The sequence below is a fragment of the Salmo salar genome, chromosome 10, assembly GCF_965601325.2.
Source record: "Salmo salar chromosome 10, fSalSal1, whole genome shotgun sequence".
Lineage (NCBI taxonomy): Eukaryota > Metazoa > Chordata > Actinopteri > Salmoniformes > Salmonidae > Salmo > Salmo salar.
In genome coordinates, this window is record NC_138300.1 from 84,658,262 (window position 1) to 84,682,219 (window position 23,958).

Sequence of the window (23,958 nt, forward strand, 5' to 3'; positions counted from 1 at the left end):
AATAGGAAGCCGATTCTAGATTTAATTTTGGATTGGAGATGCTTAATGTGAGTCTGGAAGGAGAGTTTACAGTCTAACCAGACACTTAGGTATTTGTTGTTGTCCACATATTCTAAGTCAGAAGCATCCAGAGTAGTGATGCTGGATGGGCGGGCAGGTGTGGGCAGCGATCGGTTGAAGAGCATGCTTTTAGTTTTACTTGCATTTAAGCGCAGTTGGAGGCCACGGAAGGAGAGTTGTATGGCATTGAAGCTCGTCTGGAGGTTAGTTAACACAGTGTCCAAAGAAGGGCCAGAAGTATACAGAATGGTGTCGTCTGCGTAGAAGTGGATCAGAGACTCACCAGCAGCAAGAGCGACATCACTGATGTATACAGAGAAGAGAATCGGCCGAGAATTGAACCCTGTGGCATCCCCATAGAGTCTGCCAGAGGTCCGGACAACAGGGCCTCCGATTTGACACACTGAACTCTGTCTGAGAAGTAGTTGGTGAACCAGGCAAGGCAGTCATTTGACAATCCAAGGCTGTTGAGTCTGCCGATTTAGAATGTGGTGATTGACAGAGTCGAAAGCCTTGGCCAGGTAGCATAGGTCGCATAGCGGAGAGAGGCCCAAAACATTGTAGCAGGATATCTAAACTGAGCTTCCACCAAATCTGTTTGGTGGAAGAGTGGTCGGCTATCAGCTAGAATCAGCTAGTTAGCTAGCTAGTTAGCTATTCTGTTGAAACAATCTAACTAGGTTTACCCGTGATTGGAGTTTGTTCTGCTGTTGACATGTGCCTCTTAGGCCTCCTAACAAACACTCTAATTGAAGCCTTCCATGTTCCTGACCGTGAGATGACACATGCAACTCAAAAGGTAGCCCCCACTCACTACACTACACTCACACTACACTACACTACACTCACCCGTTCCCAGGATGTCTGCCTGCACGATGAGTGAAAGGGATTGGGAGGGGGAATTTTCCAAGATTCAAACATTTTAAATTAGCTAGTTTGATGGGCAATGTATTTGAATAACGAGAGAAAATAGACTAAAAGTTAATAAATAAAAAAAATCATTAAAAAACGCCACCAATCTGAAAGGGCACTTATCTCATAGGAGTGCAAAAGAGCAGGTGCTCATGCACCCTTATACCTCTTTCTGTGCACGAGCCTGGGCCTGGTAGTGAGAGGTATTTTCATCAATAGATTTGAGCATATTTCTGCCAAATGCCATTTTAATTTTCAATACAGCAGATTATCATTATACATGTTGTGGAGCATTTTAAACATTTCTGGAACAGTTAATTGTCCAAACTGGACTGATGTAACATATCAGATTTGTGTGATTCGCCACTGACAACTATTGTGTGTTATCAGCCGATTTCTATGGAGAACTTGTGACACTGGTGTCTAAGAAGGGATTTGAAAAGTAATTATGGATGTTGCTGTTTGTTAATCTCTCTAACAGTTTAACTGAACTTATTTGGCATTCAACATAATGAAGGGATGCACATGCATTTAAATCACAATATTACTGCTGTAGAGTAATTAGAGATAAAGAATACTACAGACACGTTGATACAGACGATTTAAGTAGAATTAGAATAAAATGGATCAAATAAAAAATTTGTGCTGTACAAAATGAATTGTCACAAACAAAGTAACTTTAAAACAATGTTTGGCGCCCCAGGTAAACAATGTTCGGCAACCTACATGTCCAACTGCCTGCTTACTCGGAAACATCCCTGTCATTTTGTTAAACCTCTCTACAGTGAGGGAAAAAAGTATTTGATTAAAATGCAAATCAATTTATAACATTTTTGACATGCGTTTTTCTGGATTTTTTTGTTGTTATTCTGTCTCTCACTGTTCAAATAAACCTACCATTAAAATTATAGACTGATCATTTCTTTGTCAGTGGGCAAACGTACAAAATCAGCAGGGGATCAAATACTTTTTTCCCTCACTGTATTTCCATAATCAAATGTTATGGGTTTTGACAGTGGTGGGTTAATAAAAAACGGCAATGACAAAACTGAACTAACTCTGTGCCATATTGAGTTTACCTTTCTATTGGCAGCTAATAAGTAATTTAGAATGAATTAAGTTGATGGGTGAGTGGCGCAGCACAAATCAATAAGCTCTCATAATCACCATGCATGACTTGAGTGTGTCTGATTTAATAGGAGATCAGTGAGTAATTACTCTCACACCAACAGCAGAAAATATATTTTCGACAGTTTGGGAAGAGAAGAGACGGGCTGAGACACACTTCCTACTCCCCTGCTGTCAGAGCATTATTACTGATGATGATATGGGTGGTGCTTCTCTAGTCTTAAACAGATTGTGTTAATCAAATTAAATCAAATTTGATTTGTCACATGTGATGAATACAACAGCCCTTAACCAACAATACAGGTAAAGAAATAGAGATAAGAAAATATTTACTAAATAAACGAAAGTAAAAAATGTAATAAATTGTAACACAATAAAATAACAATACCGAGGCTACATACAGGGGGTTCCGGTACTGAGTCAATGTGTGGGGGTACAGGTTAGTCGAGGTAATTTGTACATGTAGGTAGGGACTATGTATTGAAAAAAACAGCGAGTAGCAGCAGTGTAAAAACAAAGGTGGGGGGGGCTCAATGTATGTAGTTACACTTGTACTGTATGTTTACCCATTACAGTAAATGGTGATATACTGAACCATTGGGCTGAGTTAAGTTAGAGTTGATTATAATGATTTTGTTTTGGCCTTATTTGAAAATCAGAACATTGCATTGCTTATTCTGAATATGTTGACATGAAAGACAAACTTACAGACACCGTGAAAAATACATTTTCAAATCAATATTCAACTCCAACAACCAGTTGTACTCACTTTTTTCCCCATTGAATATAATTCCGGATGGTGATGTAGTGCTCCCTGACCCACTGCTCTGTGAAGAGCCTTACACTGAAAATGAAATGACTGGTTTGTTTGGTTTCCATCCTGACCCGCAGGCTTTTGATTAAAGTACATCAGAAACAACATATTTTCTTTCCACAGACCACGGTAAGTTTAAATCCTTTTTCTAATAGAGAAACGAGGTTGTTAACAGCCTAGACTGCTAACTTTCATTATCAGGGAAATACAGAGAAACAGAAGGAAAATGGTAATAACCTTGGATTAGATATTCTTGGGGTCAGGGGGAGGAAATGTTGGGATGAGATGTCTGTTTCTCTCTCAGCCCATTGTGTGTACAGTAATGGAGGTTGTACTATCTCTCCAGATCACTGTGCTTGATTGCAATGCGGCTGGCTGAATGGATGACATGAATAATCCGATTAAGATTGCATTTGCACATAATTATAAAACCGATGAAAGGATTTTCACTGTGTGTCCTTTGTCTGCTTGGTCTCATGTGTGTTCCCCTTGTGCTGAGAGATTGTGTGCAAATCATGTTTTACCAACGTATACTGCTCACAGACATACTACCATTTTGGACCTTTTCTTATGTCATTGGAGTAGGTATCTGTTGATCTAATGGTATGAAACAGAACATGATAGCATGACATAGGTAGAGCAATCACTTTAGTATGATTAATTCATGTGTGAGGATACACTATGGTAATGGTCCCATGTAGATGGGCACACCACTTTCGACATAATGTTCATACAAGCTGCCCTCTCAGCAAACTTCTCCCCAACACAGCCAGTAGCAGAACTATTAATGATAAATCTGTTGGCTTGTTATGTTTTGTTTTGTTTTGTTTTGTTTCCCCACTCTCTTTTTTGTACCTTTGTGCTAATGATGATTTCACGGTCGATTGGTCACTCCTGACAACATGGCTAATAGGATTTGAATTGTAAACATTGGACTAGCTACTGTGTCACTGACTCACTGCACCAGCCAGGCAGCTTCTGGGCAACAAGAACCTGAGGGGTAGCAGGAAGGAAAGGAGAAAATGAGGAAAGGCTTAACACTTTCGCTAAAGGGAGTTTCAGAGGCTACAACAGCAACAGAGTTAACAAACTACTATCATTGATCACTTGTAGGAATCTGCTCATACTTAACTTCACTAGGGTAGGGGGCAGCATTCGGAATTTTGGATGAAAAGCGTGCCCAAATTAAACTGCCTACTACTCAGGCCCAGAAGCTAGGATATGCATATAATTAGTATATTTGGATAGAAAACACTCTAAAGTTTCCAAAACTGTTAAAATAATGTCTGTGAGTATAACAGAACTGATATGGAAGGCAAAAACCTGAGGAAAATCCATCCTGGAAGTACTATTATTTTGAAAGGCTGTTTTTCCATTGAAAGCCTATCCACCATACAAAGACTTAGGACCCAGTTCATGATCTCTATGGCTTCTTCTACATGTGGCCAGTCTTTAGGTATTGTTTCAGGCTGAAAAATGAGGGAGATACAGCACTTTCAATGAGTGGACAGTGGAAATTTCCAGACATGAGTCCAGCGTGTAATCGGGAGCGCACCTTTCTTGTTTCTCCTTTTCTATTGACAAAGCTTTTGTCCGGTTGAAATATTATTGATTATTTATGACAAAAACAACCTGAGGATTGATTTTAAACATCGTTTGACATGTTTCTACTAACTTTTATTGTACTTTTTTTACTTTTTCATCTTGATGTTGAGAGCGCGCATTGTACCTTTGGATTACTGAACTAAATGCACCAACAAAACTGAGGTTTTTGGACATAAAGAGGGACATTATCGAACAAGTTTATCTTTAATCGTATGTTAAACACTTTGTTTCAGCAATGTTTATGATGAGTATTTCTGTAATTTGATGTGGCTCTGCATTTTCACCGGATGTTTGTTTGAGACAATGATTACTGTACATAACGCGCCAATTTCAACTGAGGTTTTTGGACATAAAGATTAACTTTATCGAACAAAACACACATTTATTGTGTAACATGAAGTCCTGTGAGTGCCATCTGATGAAAATCATCAAAGGTTAGTGATTAATTTAATCGCTATTTCTGACTTTTGTGAGCCCTCTCCTTGGCTGGAAAATGGCTGTATGGTTTTCTGTGACTAGGCGCTGACCTAACATAATCGCATGGTGTGCTTTCTCCGTAAAGCCTTTTTGAAATCGGACACTGTGGTTGGATTTACAAGAAGTTTATCTTTAAAATGGTGTATAATACTTGTATGTTTGAGGAATTTTAATTATGGAATTATTTTTAATTTTTTTTTGGCGCCCTGCAATTTCACTGGCTGTTGTCGAGGTGGGATGCTAGCACTGATACCAGCGAGGTTAATCTATAGCCAAATTATTGTTGTCAATGTTTGCAATTACAATTTTCTTTTGGATTTGTACTGCACAAAAGGCAGGGAGGGTATGTTCATCTACATGCTGTGTATTTCACATGACTTGAGTACCATAAACCAGTATATAGTCGTAGCGCTGAATTTGAAACACCGTATTGCTGAATGGGGCTGAATGGCACCAACAAATCGCTAAGGATCATGGTGAAAGTGGCCAAAGTCGTTTACATCATGCCTGAGAGATTTTAATGGAGCCTCCTCATAGCCTGCCGGCTGGTGATTGGTCTGTGTCAGCACGTGGTCCTGTGTTATGACAAATATATTAGTAAGAATGGTTCACTATTTAATTAAATATCTCGATTTGTAACAAACTTTAAAATAATTCACAGTGGGGATCGAACTTGATCATAAGGCAGACCAGGACTTTTGGCAACGCTACTATAGGTTGCCAGGTAGTAGCCGACCAGCAGAGCTTGTGACTTCACGCTCCAGATCAGACACTGGGGGCCTGGTGTATACAAAATACTTTCTTTTGTTGATGCAATGTAGTCAGAACCAAAGTGTTTTTTATGGGACAATCTGGAAAATTGTGGGGCAACAGCTTCAAGGGTTAGCTTTGTTTGTTAATTGTTTGTGTTTGTTGTGACTAGGAGCAGGGTTGGGAGCAAGTCCTTATTCTCTACACAACTGCCAGCTGGATGACTCCTTTTTACTCTACAAAATGTCCCCATTTCTTGTATGAAAGAGGTTTTGGGTTATAGAGTAAGCGTTTGTTAAGGGAAAGATTTCAGGTGGGGTATGGCAGGGCTTGCTGTTAGCAGTGAGCTCTAACATCCTCCTTCATCATTGCTCTTAAGGAATAATCTTAACACAAGGGTGATCTCGCCATTTTGCCCCTTACTTCACATCTAATCAACTCGCAAGATGAACAGATGAGATGAAAGGGATGAAGACAGAAATAAGAAAGAAGTAATGAAAAATCACTGAGGAAACATCCATGCAAAGGTATATCTTATCAGTTTTGAAAACTGCTTAAGTAAGATGGCGCCGGAGGGAATGGCTGCCGCCGGGAGGGGATGGCTGCCGTCTTATCGACTCTTAACCAACCATGCTATTTATTTATTTTTTTTGCGTTGTTCGTAACTTGTTTTGTACATAATGTTGCTCCTACCGTATGACCGAAAAGAGCTTCTGGACATCAGAACTGCGATCAGTCACCTCAGATTAGACGAAGAGTTTTTCTTCAATGAGTTGGAAGGGAGGGATATACTACAGACACCCGACCAGGCCCAGATCCCGGTCATTTGCTGGAGAAGGAAACCTGAGATTTTGTGGGAAAAGATCAGGGTGCCTTGTGAGGATCAGGCGACGAGTGGCTAATCTGCCTTTACCTTCCGTACTGCTAGCTAACGTTCAATCGCTGGAAAATAAATGGGACGAACTGAAAGCATGTATATCCTACTAACGGGACATTAAAAACTGTAATATCTTACACTATCATTCAAAAGTTCGGGGTCACTTAGAAATGTCCTTGTTTTTGAAAGAAAAGCAAATTTTTTGTCCATTAAAATAACATCAAATCGATCATAAATACAGTGTAGACATTGCAGTGGGTGGTCTGGTGCAGGCAGTCGAGCAGGGCCAGGCGGCTGGGGATGGTCTCATGGTCCGGGTCCATGTTGTGCCAGTCCTCATACAGCTTCAACAGGGCAGACACGTAACCCTTGGCCACAGTGGCCCTGACATTGGCCTCTGAAAGAAAGATATGAAAATGGTTTAACAGTCAGAAGGCCTGGAGATAGGATCTGTTTTTCAGTCTCTCGGTCCCAGCGTTGATGCACCTGTACTGACCTCGCCTTCTGTCTGGTAGCGGGTTGAACAGGCTGTGGCTCGACCTACCTTTCCTTAGAGATCACTGCTGTGGCCAAGGGTTACGTCTCTGCCCTGCTATATAACTACTGCTTTGTGGACATTGAAATAGTCATCACCACTAGGTACTCTACCCAGGGCTGGATTAATGCAGGAGCTTACCGGGGCTAAAGCCCCTGGGCCCAGGCCAGTGGAGTGCCCAAGAGAAAGCAACAACAACAAAAAGTATACACTACCGTTCAAAAGTTTGGGGTCACTTAGAAATGTCCTTGTTTTTGAAAGAAAAACTTTTTTTTGTCCATTAAAATAACATCAAATTGATCAGAAATACAGTGTAGACATTCTTAATGTTGTAAATGACTATTGTAGCTGGAAATATCTACATAGGCGTACAGAGGTCCATTATCAGCAACCACACTCACTCCTGTGTTCCAATGGCACTTGTGTTAGCTAATCCAAGTTATTCATTTTAAAAGGTTAATTGATCATTAGAAAACCCTTTTTCAATTATGTTAGCACAGCTGAAAACTGTTGTCCTGATTAAAGAAGCAATAAAACTGGCCTTCTTTAGACTGGTTGAGTATCTGGAGCATCAGCATTTGTGGGTTCCATTACAGGCTCAAAATGGCCAGAAACAACTTTCTTCTGAAACTCGTCAGTTTATTCTTGTTCTGAGAAATTAAGGCTATTCCATGTGAGAAAATGCCAAGAAACTGAAGATCTCGTACAACGCTGTGTACTACTCCCTTCACAGAACAGCTCAAACTGGCTCTAAAATGAATTGAAAGAGGAGTGGGAGGCCCCAGTGCACAACTGAGCAAGAGGACAAGTACATTAGAATGTCTGGTTTGAGAAACAGACGCCTCACAAGTCCTCAACTGGCAGCTTCATTAAATAGTACCCACAAAACACTAGTCTCAACGTCAACAGTGAAGAGGTGACTCTGGGATGCTGGCCTTCTAGGCAGAGTTGCAAAGAAAAATCCATATCTCAGACTGGTCAATAAAGAGAAAAGATTTAGATGGGCAAAAGAACACAGACACTGGACAAAGGAAGATTGGAAAAAAGTGATATGGACAGACAAATCTAAGTTTGAGATATTCGGATCACAAAGAAGAACATTCGTGAGACACAGAATTTTTTTTAAGATGCTGGAAGAGTGCTTGACACCATCTGTCAAGCATGGTGGAGGCAATATGATGGTCTGGGGGTGCTTTGGTGTTGGTAAAGTGGGAGATTTATACAGGGTAAAAGGGACCTTGAAGAAAGAAGGCTATCACTCCATTTTGCATTGCCATGCCATACCCTGTGGATGGCGCTTAATTGGAGCCAATTTACTCCTACAACAGTACAATGACCCAAAGCACAACTCCAAACTATGCAAGAAGTATTTAGGGGAAAAGCAGTCAGCTGGTATTCTGTCTATAATGGAGTGGCCAGCACAGTCACCGGATCTCAACCGTATTGAGCTGTTGTGGGAGCAGCTTCACCGTATGGTACGTGAGAAGTGCCCATCAAGCAAATCCAACTTGTGGGAGGTGCTTCAGTAAACATAGGGTGAAATCTCCTCAGATTACCTCAACAAATTTGACAACTAGAATGCCAAAGGTCTGCAAGGCTGTAATTGCTGCAAATGGAGGTTTCTTTGACGAAAGCAAAGTTTGAAGGACACAATTATTATTTTAATTAAAAATCATTATTTACAACCTTGTCAACGTCTTCACTATATTTCCTATTCATTTGGCAACTCATTTCATGTATGTTTTCATGGAAAACAAGGACATTTCTAAGTGACCCCAAACTTTTGAACAGTACTATATGTTTCACTGAGTCGTGGCTGAACGACGACATTAAGAACATACAGCTGCCGGGTTATACACTCTATAGACAGGATAGAACAGCAGCCTCTGGTAAGACACGGGGCGGGGGCCTTTGCATATATGTAAACAACAGCTGGTGCACGATATCTAAGGAAGTCTTGAGGTTTTACTTGCCTGAGGTAGAGTTTCTCATAAAAAGCTGTAGACCACACGTACCCCAGTACGCACTGGAAGGGAGAGAGGTTAGTGGAGGAGTGGCGAAGCGAGTTCTGTGCCATCTCAGCACAGGGCACGAGCGCCGCCCACTCCCCCGGCCGGTCCTGGCAATAGGACCGCAGAAACCTGCCCACATCCTGGTTTACTCTCTCCACCTGCCCATTACTCTCAGGGTGAAACCCCGAAGTAAGGCTGATCGAGACCCCCAGACGTTCCATTAACGCCTTCCAGACCCTAGACGTGAACTGGGGACCTCGATCAGACACTATATCCTCAGGCACCCCATAGTGCCGGAAGACGTGCGTAAACAAGGTCTCCGCAGGCTGTAGGGCCGTAGGGAGACCGGGCAGAGGGAGGAGACGACAGGACTTAGAGAAACAATCCACAACAACCAGGATCACGGTGTTACCCTGTGAGAGTGGAAGATTGGTCAGAAAATCCACCGACAGGTGCGACCAAGGCCGTTGTGGAACAGGTAAGGGGTGTAGCTTACCTCTGGGCAGGTGCCTAGGAGCCTTACACTGGGCGCACACCGAGCAGGAGGACACGTAAACCCTCACGTCCTTAGCCAAGGTAGGCCACCAGTACCTCCCGCTCAAACAACGCACTGTCTGACCAATCCCAGGATGACCAGAGGAGGGTGACGTGTGGGCCCAATAGATCAACCGCTCACGAACAGCAGACGGGATGTACAGATGCCCAGCGGGACACTGGACGGGAGCGGGCTCTGCACATAACGCCTGCTCAATGTCCGTGTCCAGCTCCTACACTACCGGTGCCACCAGGCAGGAGGCGGGGAATATGGGATTGGGATCCATGGGCCGCTCCTCTGTGTCATACAGCCGAGACAATGCGTCTGCCTTCACATTCTGGGAGCCTGGTCTGTAGGAAACGGTAAACACAAAACGGGTGAAAACATGGCCCACCTTGCCTGGTGAGGGTTCAGTCTCCTCGCCGCCCGGATGTACTCCAGATTACGGTGGTCAGTCCAGATTAGAAAAGGGTGTCTAGCCCCCTCAAGCCAATGTCTCCACGCCTTCAAGGCCTTGACGACAGCCATCAGCTCCCCGGTCCCCCACGTCATAGTTTCGCTCCGCCGGGCTGAGCTTCTTCGAGAAGAAGGCACAGGGGCGGAGCTTCGGTGGCGTACCCGAGGGCTGAGAGAGCACAGCTCCTATCCCAGCCTTGGACGCGTCCACCTCTACTATGAACGCCAAAGAGGGATCCGGATGGGCCAGCACGGGAGCCGAGGTAAACAGAGCCCTCAGGTGACTAAAAGCCCTGTCCGCCTCAGCTGACCACTGCAAGCGTACCGGACCCCTTCAGCAGTGAGGTGATGGGAGCCGCTACCTGACCATAACCCCAGATAGTAGTTGGCAAACCCTAAGAACCGCTGCACCTCCTTTACCGTGGTGGGAGTCGGCCAATTACGCACGGCTGAAATGCGGTCACTCTCCATCTCCACCCTGAGGTGGAAATGCGATACCTTAGGAAGGAGATGGACTGCTGGAAGAACAGGCATTTCTCAGCCTTGACGTACAGGTCATGCTCCAACAGGCGACCAAGCACCCTGCGCACCAGGGACACATGCTCGGCGCGTGTAGCGGAGTATATCAAAATGTCATCAAGATACACCACTACACCCTGCCGTGCAGGTCCCTGAAAATCTCATCTACAAAGGCTTGGAAGACTGATGGCACATTCATCAACCCGTACGGCATGACGAGGTACTCATAGTGCCCTGAGGTGGTACTGAAAACCGTCTTCCACTCGTCTCGCTCCCGGATACGCACCAGGTTGTAAGCGCTCCTGAGATCTAGTTTGGTGAAGAAGCGTGCCCCGTGCATTGACTCAATCGCTGTGGCTATGAGCGGTAGCGGGTAACTATACCTCACAGTGATCTGGTTCAGACCCCGATAGTCAATACACCGGCGCAGACCTCCTTCCTTCTTCTTCACAAAAAAGAAACTCGAGGAGGCGGGTGAAGTGGAGGACCGAATGTACCCCTGACGCAGGGATTCGGAGACATATGTTTCCATAGCCTCCGTCTCCGCCTGTGAGAGGGGATACACGTGACTTCTGGGAAGTGCAGCGTCTACCAGGAGATTTATCGCACAATCGCCCTGTCGATGCGGTGGTAATTGAGTCGCCTTCTTTTTAGAAAAGGCGAGAGACAAATCGGCATATTCAGGGAGAATGCACATGGTGGAGACCTGGTCTGGACTCTCCACCGTAGTAGCACCAACGGAAACCCCTAAACACCTCCCCAAGCACTCTCGCGACCACCCCGTGAGAGCCCTCTGTGGCCAAGAAACAGTAGGGTTATGACAAGCTAACCAGGGTAGGCCTAGCACCACGGGAAACGCAGGAGAGTCAATAAGGAAGAGACTAATTCTCTCCTTGTGACCCCCCTGCGTCACCATGCCCAGAGGAGCGGTGACCTCCCTAATCAACCCTGACCCTAATGGTCAACTATCTAATGCGTGAACGGGGAAAGGCACAGCCACAGGAACAATGGGGATCCCTAAACTATGGGCGAAGGCTCTATCAATAAAATTCCCAGCCGCGCCTGAATCGACGAGCGCCTTATGCTGGGAATGCAGAGAAAACTCAGGGAAAGTGACATATGCCTGCTGCCTCGATACCTAGAGGAACCAACCCGGCACCGACCGGCAGTGTGACCTCTGCGGCCACAGATGGTGCATGAGCTGGAACCCCCTCCGGTCTCCCTGTGCACCGCCCCTCCCAGCTCCATGGGTATTGGAGAGGGGGTGCGTGGGGATGGAACTAACAGACCCTGATCTGAACGTCTGCGGGTAGCCAGCAGGTTGTCCAGCCGGATGGACAGGTCCACCAGCTGGTCAAACGTGAGGGTGGTGTCTCTGCAGGCCAAATCCCGACAGACGTCCTTGCGCAGACTGCAACGATAATGGTCGATCAGGGCCCTGTCGCTCCATCCCGCGCCGGCAGCCAGGGTTCGAAACTCCAGGGCGAACTCCTGGGTGCTCCTCGTGTCCTGCCTCAGATGGAAGAGGCGCTCACCCGCCACTCTACCCTCGGGCGGCACGTGAACTCCACAAACTGGTCCAACGCCGCATCTCCCTCTCTCCACACGGCATTGGCCCACTCCAGGGCTTTCCCGGTGAGGCACGAGACGAGGGCGGACACCCTCTCACGGCCCGAAGGAGCCGGGTGGACGGTTGCCAGGTATAGGTCCTGTTGTAATAGGAACCCCTGGCAGTTCGCAGCCGTCCCATCATATTCCTGGGGAAGGGAGAGACGAATCCCACTGGGACCAGGAGAGGGAGGTTGCGCATAGTGGAGACCCCGGTTGTGCTGGTGGAGGAGCTGGGAGAACTCCCAGCGGTCCATTGTCTGGACAACGCGGTGCCAAGATGGTGGAGCATTGCTGCGTGCTCCCGGACGCCGACCGCCGAACGTCGCTGAACAAGGAGAGGGACCGACTTCGGAGGAAGTCGTGGCAGAAGCAAGTAACACTAACACATGCATGAGAGTATCAGCAGTTCCGGATGACTGTGTGATCATGCTCTCCGCAGCCGATGCGAGTAAGACCTTTATACAGGTCAACATTCACAAGGCCTCACGGATTACCGGGAAGTGTACTCTGAGCATGCGCTGACCAACTGGCAAGTGTCTTCACTGACATTTTCAACCTCTCCCTGTCTGAGTTTGTAATACCAACATGTTTCAAGCAGACCACCATAGTCCCTGTAGCCAGGAACACTAAGGTAACCTAACACCAAGACAGTCATGAAGAGGGAACGACAAAACCTATTCCCCTTTGGAGACTTAAAAGATTTGGCATGGGTCCTCAGATCCTCAAAAGGTTTTACAGCTGCACCATCGAGAGCATCCTGACAGGTTGCATCACTGCCTGGTATGGCAACTGCTCGGCCTCCAACCACAAAGCACTATAGAGGGTAGTGCGTACGGCCCAGTACATCACCGTGGCCAAGCTTCCTGCCATCCAGGACCTCTATACCAGGCCGTGTCAGACGAAGGCCCTAAAAATTGTCTACGACTCCAGCCACCCTAGTCATAGACTGTTCTCTCTGCTACTGCACGGCAAGCGCTACCAGAGCGCCAAGTCTAGGTCCAAGAGGCTTCTAAACAGCTTCTACCCCAAGCCATAAGACTCCTGAACAGCTAATCAAATGGCTATGCATACTATTTACATTGCCCCCCCTCCATCTACACTGCTGCTACTCTCTGTTATTATCTACGCATAGTCACTTTAATAACTCTACCTACATGTACATATTACCTCAATTACCTCGACCCTGGTGCCTCCGCACATTGACTATGTACCGGTACCCCCTGTATATAGTCCTGTTCTTTTCTTCTGCTGTTTAATTATTTGTTATTCTTATCTCTTACTTTTTGGGGGGGTATTTTATGAAAACTGCATTTGTTGGTTAAGAGCTTGTAAGTAAGCATTTCACTGTAAGGTCTACACCTGTTGTATTCGGCGCATGGGACAAATACAATTTGATTTGATTTGACTTTGGGAGAGAGGAGAGGTAACTTGCACAGCAGGCATTTCCATAGAAAGTTATAGCCCTTTGGATATAATCATCTGGTCCTGTAGACTGTGTAGCATAATGCAAGGCTTTTGGAGGAGCCACTGATTGTTCTTTCAAAGCCCCTGAAATCTTGGCAGCTGATAATAAAAGACCAATCTGAAAATACTGTGCTGAGGTGTAAAATTAATAATCAATTAATAATAATTTATTCAACTTCTATAGCACTTTACATTACAAAAAACCCTCAAAGTGCTTGAAAAAGGCAGACAATCAAGAATCAAATAAACAGCTACAGTATAGGATAAGAGTTGATCTGTACTACGATTTTCAGCCAGAGTTGAACGTTTTGAGTGTTTCAAGCCTCCAACAGATGGAGCAACAGTCAATAGGGAACCACATGGCTTGAGCAAACCTCCATGCATTATAGTCCTCCTCATTGTAGTAGAACCCCCCGCCCAAAATAGGTTGGTGTATTAGAATCAAAATACACTAGATAGCTAGCTTGATAGCATCGCTAGCTAGCTATCGTGAGAAAGCTGATTTGGCGCCATGGCAACCACGGAACTCCAAAATTCTAGTGTTACTTTTCAAAGCGGCAGGTTTTAAAAGCATAGGTCCCCTGCCACTCTTGATGCCCTCCTGGAAAATAGAAATTACCCGCCCCAAAAAACATCATCCTCCTTTCTGTTAGGAGAAGCAGACAGCCCCTCTCATCACAGTACCATATGTTATCTTCTATTTAATTCTCATTCAGAGCAGAAATAGACAAGCACTCAGACAGACAAACACACACACACACACACTCACATGCACGCATATAAAGAGGTGAGTGTGTGGAGAAGGTGTAAATCAGTGTGCCTGTCACATCCTCATCCCCAGTGGATCCCAGTGTGTTCTAATCTGATTAGTGTAGAAGGGCTTTATGTTTGCTGTCAATCAAGGGTTGGGCTATCTGAAGGTCACAGCATCCTTCACACATCTGAACTGCTGGTGGAGTCAATTGGCACCTTTACAACCGGCACAGAAATGACAATTTGCCTGCACACACACTTTTGCCAACACAATTTGCCTATGCATTAGCGATTACCATGGGCTTCTGCATGCATTAATGTGGGCATTACAAAATGGGAATAACTTGACAGGTAGTGTTGTTTACATTCACAGCAGTAGCAGGTTGTTCCATTCCAGATGAGGGAGGATATGTATTTTTTATTTATTTAATGAGCATGGCCGTATTTCTATTGGACAGCATACTGTCATTCATATTCCATTCACCCAGGTCAATGTAACATTGATAGGTTTAGGCTACTACATGATACTCAAATTTGCCCTATACCCATCATGAGGTTACCTAGCCTATGAATGAAAGTTTATAATGTAGGTGCACAGGTCGAGAGACATATTGGAGTAATGAAGGTGACTCTTGCCTGCATCTAGCTGATCTGAGGTGTAGCAACATCTGTAGCAGTCACATCTGTAGTCGTGAAATGCTTTGATAGGCTGGTCATGGCCATGACAACACCAACATCCCAGACATCCTGGACCCACTCCAATTTGCATACTGCCTCAGTAGATCCACAGGTGACGCTATTGCACTTCCCACTGCACTCTCCCATCTGGACAAAAGGAACAACTATGTGAGAGTGCTGTTCATTGAGTACAGCATAGCTTTCAACACCATAGTGCCCTCCAAGCTCATCCTAAACTCAGGACTAAACACCTCCCTCTGCAGCTGGAGTGTGTGCTTTGTCCCCTCCTGTACCCCCTGTTCACCCACGACTGCGTGGCCGCACACAACTCCAACACCATCATTAATACATTTGCTGATGACACGACGGTGGTAGGCCTGATCACCGACGACGAGGCTGATACAACCTATCGGGAGGAAGTCAGTGACCTGGCAGTGTGGTGCCGGGACAGAAATCTCTCCCACAATGTCAGCAAGACAAAGGAGCTGGTTGTGGATTACAGGAACATAATGGCCTAGCACGCCCCCATCCACATCGACAGGGTTATAGTGGAGCGGGTCGAGAGCTTCAAGTTCATTGGTTTCCACATTACTAAGGAATTAACATGGTCCGAACACACCAACTTAGATGTGAATGAGATACGACAAGGCCTCTTCCCCCCTCAGGAGGCTGAAAAGGTTTGGCATGGGCCTTCATATCCTCAAAAGGTTCTACAGCTGCACCATTGAGCGCATATTGACTTGCTGCATCACCGCTTGGTATGGCAACTACTTGGCATCCGACTGCAAGGCGCTACAGAGGGTGGTGTGGGTGGCCCAGTACATCACTGGGGCGGGGCTCCCTGCCATCCAGACCACTATACCAGTAGGTGTCAGAGGAAGGCCCTGAAAATTGTCATAGACCCAACCCCCCAAGCCATAGACAGTTCACTCTGCTACCGCACAACAAGCGGTACCGGAGTGGAAAGTCTGGGACTAAAAGGCTCCTGAACAGCTTCTACCCCCAAGCCATAAGACTGCTGAACAGTTAATCAAATGGCTACACAGATTATTTGCATTTACCCTTTTTTGCACTGACTCTCTACGGTACTCCTTGTATATAGCCTCGTTATTGGTATTTATTGTGATACTATTTTCTATATTTATTTGCAAATGTTCTTTTGTTTGGTTTAATTTGATTAATCATTAGTTTCTATTGGACAAATTCAGGTAGCTTCCTCCCTGTTTCGTTCGGTTTGCTTCCGTTTAAGAAACATTTTGCAACAGAATTAGCTAAATGAATACACCCCTGATCACTGGCACACACAGTTTACTTTCAGCAGCCACATACTGAATCATCCATTCACTCATTGTAAAATTCTATGCGCTCTCCTCCTCTAACCAACAGCTGTCTGTGACCAGGCACAAAGACCTCTCCAAGCCAAACCTTCATACCATAACCGCTAACCGCTACACAGCCGACATCGTTGTCACCATATTAACATTGTAGCCAACAAACTAGAACTAACACATTAGTAAACCCACAATCCAATCCATGTGTGCAATCACGCAGTACAGTGTACAGCAAGCAGTTTAGCTCTTACACCGGTAATCCCCGGTGGCAATAAATGTATAAATTCGAAAGATTACCTTGATTTGAAAGAGTTGTAGTGTTGGATAGCCTTAGCAAGCTAACTAACATAAATAGCATTCCTCTCTATTTGGGTCAGGTTATTGAGTAGGCTAAATTAGCTGCATTAGCTAAGTAAGTGAAAGGTAAACTAAGAAGAAAACAATACAACAAACACTGCGAAAAAGGTCAACATCAGTGAATATATTTATCGATATGTTTCCAGATATCTGACACTAATATGGAGTTGGTCCCCCCTTTACTGCTATAGCAAGTCCCCACAGCAATGTTCCAACATTTAGTGTAAAGCCTTCCCAGAAGAGTGGAGGCTGTTATAGTAGCAAAGGGGGGGACCAACTCCATATTAATGCCCATGATTTTGGAATGAGATGTTCAACGAGCAGGTGTAGTGTATCTATTACCTAAGCCTTTATACTTAGGCATATTTTCAGAAATGTATCATATCTGTAGTCATCACCTGATCATATATAAAAACATATAATTTCATTAGATATCCTTACACGATATGTAATATTAATCCTTGTATTTCTGATAAAAATGGGTTGAATCCAAATTATGAAATGTCCAGCTCCCAAATTATTTTACCTGTGGAGATTGCAAGGCTGTGTGCTCAATTTTGTACACCTGTCAGCAACACGTGTGGCTGAAAAAGCCACTAATTTTAAGGGGTGTCCATACACTTTTGTATATATAGTATAGCTACTCTACCTGCTTCATTCATGATGAGAAAACTAACTGGAATAAGCTAGCTAGCCAAGCTATAAATTAGTTAGCTTATATTAACCAGGAATACAAAATACACCTAGACGTTTTTAAAGGTCTCTTTGGGGGTAAAATAATAAATCCTGAAGGGAAGGCAATTTCATTATTTATTAGCTAGCTAGTTAGCTAATTAACTAGCCCTACTGGATTTAGCTAACGTTCTTCAATCTAGTGACTAAAATAAATTAAACATCTCAAATTAGTTACTCACTTTAGAGGTAAATTCTTTGAGATCATTTCTGTACAGCTTCTCACTTCTTTGTTTTTCCAGTTGTCAATTTGAGCACCCACCGTTTGCACACTCATTTGTGGTGCCCAAATTCAAAACAGAAAATGTGTGATTCTTATTGCAATTCTATCAGTTACAGTGCTTTTAGCTTTTGGTTTGTGTGCAACTTTATCCGGAGGGAATACTGAAAGTATAGCTAGTTGTTAGGGGTGTGTACGGGAGGCAAAGTCAGGTGCAGGAGAGTAGAGTGTAGTAAACAGGCGCACTTTAATTCCAGTCCAAAAATGACAGCACATAAAAACAATAACGTGCCAAAAACACGGAACATAGCAAAAGTATGTTGCCTGACAATATCCACATAACAATAAACAATTACACACAAAGACATGGAGGGGAACAGAGGACTAAATACATGCAGTGTGATTATGGAATGAAAACCAGGTGTGTAATGGAACAAGATAAAACAAATGGACATATGAGAAATGGAGTGGCGATGGCTAGAAAGCCGGTGACGTCGAACGCAGCCCGAACAAGGAGAGGAGCCGACTTCGGTGGAAGCCGTGACACTAGTGTCTGAAAGAATGATATGGATTTAATATTTGTCAAATTATTTAGCTAGCCTCAAAACTCATCAGAAATTGTCCTTATTTAGAATATCAAAATGTATATCAAGATCCTGATATGGACCTTAGTCAAGAGCATATGCATTGTATGTGCTGAGAAGATTTACTAAACTCAGCAAAAAAAGAAACGTCCTCTCACTGTCAACTGTGTTTATTTTCAGCAAACTTAACATGTGTAAATATTTGTATGAACATAACAAGGTTCAGCAACTGAGACATAAACTGAAGAAGTTCCACAGACATGGCATTGTCATGCTGGATGGTCATGTCAGGATGAGCACGCAGGATGGGTAGGTACCACATGAGGGAGGAGGATGTCTTCCCTGTAACGCACAGCATTGAGATTGCCTGCAATGACAACAAGCTCAGTCCGATGATGCTGTGACACACCGCCCCAGACCATGACGGACCCTCCACCTCCAAATATATCCCGCTCCAGAGTACAGGCCTCGGTGTAACGCTCATTCCTTCGACGATAAACTCGATTCCGACTATCACCCCTGGTGAGACAAAACAGAGACTCGTCAGTGAAGAGCACTTTTTGCCAGTCCTGTCTGGTCCAGCGGTGATGTTGTTGCCGATGATGTCTGGTGAGGACCTGCCTTACAATAGGCCTACAAGACCTCAGTCCAGCCTCTCTCAGCCTATTGCGGACAGTCTGAGCACTGATGAAGGGATTGTGCGTTCCTGGTGTAACTCAGGCAGTTTTTGTTGCCATCCTGTACCTGTCCCGCAGGTGTGATGTTCGGATGTACCAATCCTGTGCAGGTGTTGTTACACGTGGTCTGCCACTACGAGGATGATCAGCTGTCTGTCCTGTCTCCCTGTAGTGCTATCTTAGGCGTCTCACAGTACGGACATTGCAATTTATTGCCCTGGCCACATCTGCAGTCCTCATGCCTCCTTGCAGCATGCCTAAGGCACGTTCATGCAGATGAACAAGGACCCTGGGCATCTTTCTTTTGGTGTTTTTCCAGAGTCAGTAGAAAGGCCTCTTTAGTGTCCTAAGTTTTCATAACTGTGACCTTAATTACCTACCGTCTCTGTAAGCTGTTAGTGTCTTAACGATTGTTCCACAAATGCATGTTCATTAATTATTTATGGTTCATCGAACAAGCATGGGAAACAGTGTTAAACCCAATGAAGATCTGTGAAGTTATTTGGATTTTTACGAATTATCTTTGAAAGACAGGGTCCTGAAAAAGGCAGTTTCTTTTTTTACTGAGTTTATGTAGGCCTACTGTCAGTACTTATAATCTTATAAAGAAAATAAGATGTCCACATAGGCCTATCTCAGGATATTTAATGAGTCAATATCCAGCCATACCATGTGTGATACCCGGAGGGAATCGAGAATTTATTTGTGCATGAAAGAAAAATATGGATTTCATGTTTGTCAAATTACTGATAATGTGCTGAAAACTCAGAAATCCATCAGAAATCGTCCTTATTTTCAGCATATCAAAAAGCATATCAAGATCCGGATATGGACCTGAGCCAAGAGAAGCATATCTGGAAACAATATCGCTTCATATCTTGAATGTGCTGAGAAAACACAGATATGCGACCTATACAGTCAGTATTTGTCAACATGATGAGAGAAAATAGGATATCATATATCTCAGGATATTGAATGAGTCCTAATCCGGTCATAGGAAATGTCCATGTGTGATATTCGAAGTAATCCCAATATCACAGACTGTATGTTCACAAGACGCAACTGGATTCAGAATTTGTCACGATATGGTGCATATTCTCTCTCTCTCTCTCTCTCTCTCTCTCTCTCTCTCTCTCTCTCTCTCTCTCTCTCTCTCTCTCTCTCTCTCTCTCTCTCTCTCTGCTGCTTCTCCTTGGTTTTTCTTCTCCTTTATGCACTGCAGTGCTACCTAGCTGTAGCTTATGCTTTCAGTACTAGATTCATTCTCTGATCATTTGATTGGATGGACAAAATGTTAGTTCATACTGCAAGAGCTCTGATAGGTTGGAGGATGTCGTACGGATAATTACTGTGATAATTACTTTGTGAGTCTATGGAAAGGGGTGAGAACCACGAGCCTCCTAGGTTTTGTATTGAAGTCAATGTACCCAGAGGAGGTGCTACCCTGGAGGGTGCTGTTGAGGCTACTCTAGACCGTCATTGCAAAAATGTTTGTTTTAATCAGTTATTTGGCGGTATGTGAATATAGTATAGTTTTATCTATGTTTCACTATTTTATTTTTCTGAAAATCACTGAGTAGGATGTTCCTCCCCTTCCTCCTCTTAGGAACCTCCAATGACGCACAGACACCAATCCAGCAGCATTACCTCAGCTTGCATTGCAACTAGTATAATCTCAAACAGCATTACACTAATGTGGTTTTTGGACACAACGTTTCTGATATTGAGGAAGTAGTGGCGTTTTTCCCAACACTACATACTGTGTTGTCTTATCAGACATCTCAATGATAACATATCCAATCCAAACCCAGCATTTACTACAGTGTATGCTCGCTTTGCAGTACTCAGACCCTGCTTCTGTCTGTAATAACCCCTCGAAGGATATGAATGAGTTACAGCCTGAGTCTGTGGCTCGTGCCATGGATGTCAATGAGCTCAGGCTCACTGGAAATGACTGGGGAACTATGACTGTGCTGTGAAGCAAGGTGGTAGAACTGACATGTCACAGTGTGTAAGAGGAGATGGAAATGTATGGAAGCTTTTGGTGGTGTTAATCACCAAAACGGTAGTTATTGATTTACTGTACTCCGCTCCACTCCCTTCATTAAGCCATCCATTTCCTTTGGTTAACTGACCCTCTCCTCTCCTCTCCTCTCCTCTCCTCTCCTCTCCTCTCCTCTCCTCTCCTCTCCTCTCCTCTCCTCTCCTCTCCTCTCCTCTCCTCTCCTCTCCTCTCCTCTCCTCTCCTCTCCTCTCCTCTCCTCTCCTCTCCTCTCCTCTCTCCAGCTGCTTCGAGGATGATGAGCCACCTTGTGTAGAGGAAATTGAGTATCTGAATGACAGCTTCCCCGAGCCCAACAGAAATGATCTGGACTCTGAGGTCAATGGCAACACATCCAGCGCTGAGGAGGAGGAAGATGATGAGGAAGAACACCAGCCAACTGGGAACAGTCAACGACGCTCAATGAAGTCCCGCCTCTATCCTCACTTGATAGGCCAAGAGACTCTGAACATCAAGAGGAGCCCATGCAATGGAATGAACATTTCAAATGGACAGTATCTGAGCTAAAGTCTCACAAGAAGGACATTCCCCCAAAGCACTTATTTCCTTTTTTTAATAATACATTTGATAATGGAAATTCTAATGTATATGGTTGCTAAGTTAGTGGCTATTTCCCTTAGGTTTTCAGAACAGTGGATATATAAGCTATAGCAGTAGAATAGTGGACAATGGCTTTGTATGATTTGTATATGCCTTTGTATGAGATGCATGTGAAGGATAGTCCGGCATGACGTGGGCTTGTTGAGGCCATATTCTCCACAGAGAGTCTAAAGTAAGTGGGTATATGGGTGAAGTAGGGTACTAGATAGTATTATATTATATGATATTATATTTATATTATTTGTGTATAGTAAATGTATCAAATACATCAGAAATAGGGTGGGGCTGTCACAATGTTTACCTATTATTAACATGCAGTATGATCTAAGTTCCAAAATAACAGGCCACCATAAGCATTGTTATATTTTTAACATTCATAACCTGCAATTCATTTACATAGTGCTAACCAGCAAACTGTAGTTACTTTGGGGGAAAATATATTTATATTTTTTGAAATTATATAAATATGAAGTATTTGTATAACTAAACACATTTTGCTAGTTGACAGTTTTCATAATGTCTAAAGACGATAGTATTGAGTAATAACTGTTCGTTATAAATGTTCCATTCTCCTTCCTCTTAAATATGTTGGAACCGAAGAGCACTACAATAAAATAGACTTTTATTGAATCAGCCGTTCCTTGTGTCTTACTTGATATTGTACTGTACACGTCATCACAGCCAAGTAGTCGGGTCCTACGGTCCTAGCGCTCAGTTCTGTTGGAAAAATCCAATGTAAGAAGAAAACCTTTGAGGAAACTGTGATGTGTGTCACACAGCCACCAAAAGAAAAGGAACGGGGATCCATGGGGGGGTTCACGTTTTCCACCGGCCTGCATCAGAGATTCCAATCCAGATCTGCTCAGCCGTCTCCCACAGACAGGAAGCCAACAGGAACACTGACCTCCACAGCGGCTCGCTGGCCTTGCCACACACTGCATTATTCCAGGCAGACTGATAGATTTGTCTTATTTTGGCTGGCCTGGCTTCCTTGGCATTGTGAGGATCCTTTCAGTGTGTCCCGAGGAGCAGAGGAATCAGAGGCTTCGTCCCAAATGGCACCCTATTCCCTATTTAGTGCGGTACTTTTGACAAGGGCCCCGATAAAAAGTAGTGCACTAAATAGCGAATAGGGTGCCATCTGGGACAAAGCCAGAGGCTGTCAGGCTCTCTCACAATGACATTGGGCTACTTGCAGTGTGGCCCTGTAGGCTCTTAGCTAATCCTATCACTACAGACTCAATGGGCAGACCTGCACACTGACATTGGGGCCCTGAAGGTTGATGGTTCATTGTTACTGTTGACCCCCCAAGGCTGTAGCTATTATAGCTAGATTATATAACATATTGCTATTCATCACATGTAGTACACTGATAGTTGCAGCTGTGCTTAACTGTTGACACATATTGCAGTCTTGAAAAGTCCATTCTTTTGTTAGAAAAAAACATGAAAACACAATTTCCTTGGATCTGATCATCAACTCTCCTGCAGCATATCAATTTCCAGGTGAGAAGATGTGGTACTGTCCAATGGGTTATAGGAAATGACTGATACAGGCTGATCCGGATGCCACCTTGGCATGATGAATGTTAGTGCTTCGCCAGCGTTTCTTGGCTGACCCAGTCAGAATCTTCAATACATCCTGGGTGTCAGTTTTGTTGGATGACCTGGGCCATCTGACAGTACGTTAGCATAGGAGTGGATTCAACTTTGAATATGGCCATTTGGAGACGAGATAAACTGTGAAAAGATACTGATAAAAACACTTCTTCATCCATCTACCATGAAGTGGTTTTCTGGTCGTTAGTGTAATAAAAACAATCTTCAGTGGAACAGCTACAGAATATAACACGATTAGCAGCTATCTGCTTGATGTTGTCTTTTTTTATTGTTCTATTAATACGCTGTGTCAGAGTTTGACCAATTTGAATAGACGTAATGACTTAGCTATGACCTACACGCCTGCCTTTACTGCGACACGTAACGAATGCAGCGCAGTGCCCAGCACTGTCCTGTAATCTCATTCCCTTTGCAGATAGATGGTCTAATTAGATCCTGGCATGGTGAGCTACCTGATCACAGAGAGGTAAGCCAGCCTTCATTGACATGCTGCGAGCAGAGCTAGGACTAGTTCCGCCTGCACACACGACTGCATTTCTTAATTAGTGTTTCATTCCAGCACTGCCTGACTCTTCATAGCTGATTCAGT

The 23,958-nt window shown here is 44.1% G+C and overlaps 1 protein-coding gene across 1 annotated transcript in view; it reads left to right on the forward strand.

Moving 5' to 3' along the window:
* Positions 1-22,379, forward strand: part of agbl1 (AGBL carboxypeptidase 1) — a 149,249-nt gene extending 126,870 nt beyond the window's left edge. Inside the window, exon 24 of the mRNA XM_014124437.3 lies at positions 21,374-22,379. Within this exon, the coding sequence (XP_013979912.3) occupies positions 21,374-21,656 (283 nt within the window). The 3' untranslated portion in view covers positions 21,657-22,379. The remainder of the gene's footprint in view (positions 1-21,373) is intronic.
* The last annotated feature ends 1,579 nt before the right edge of the window (positions 22,380-23,958 follow it).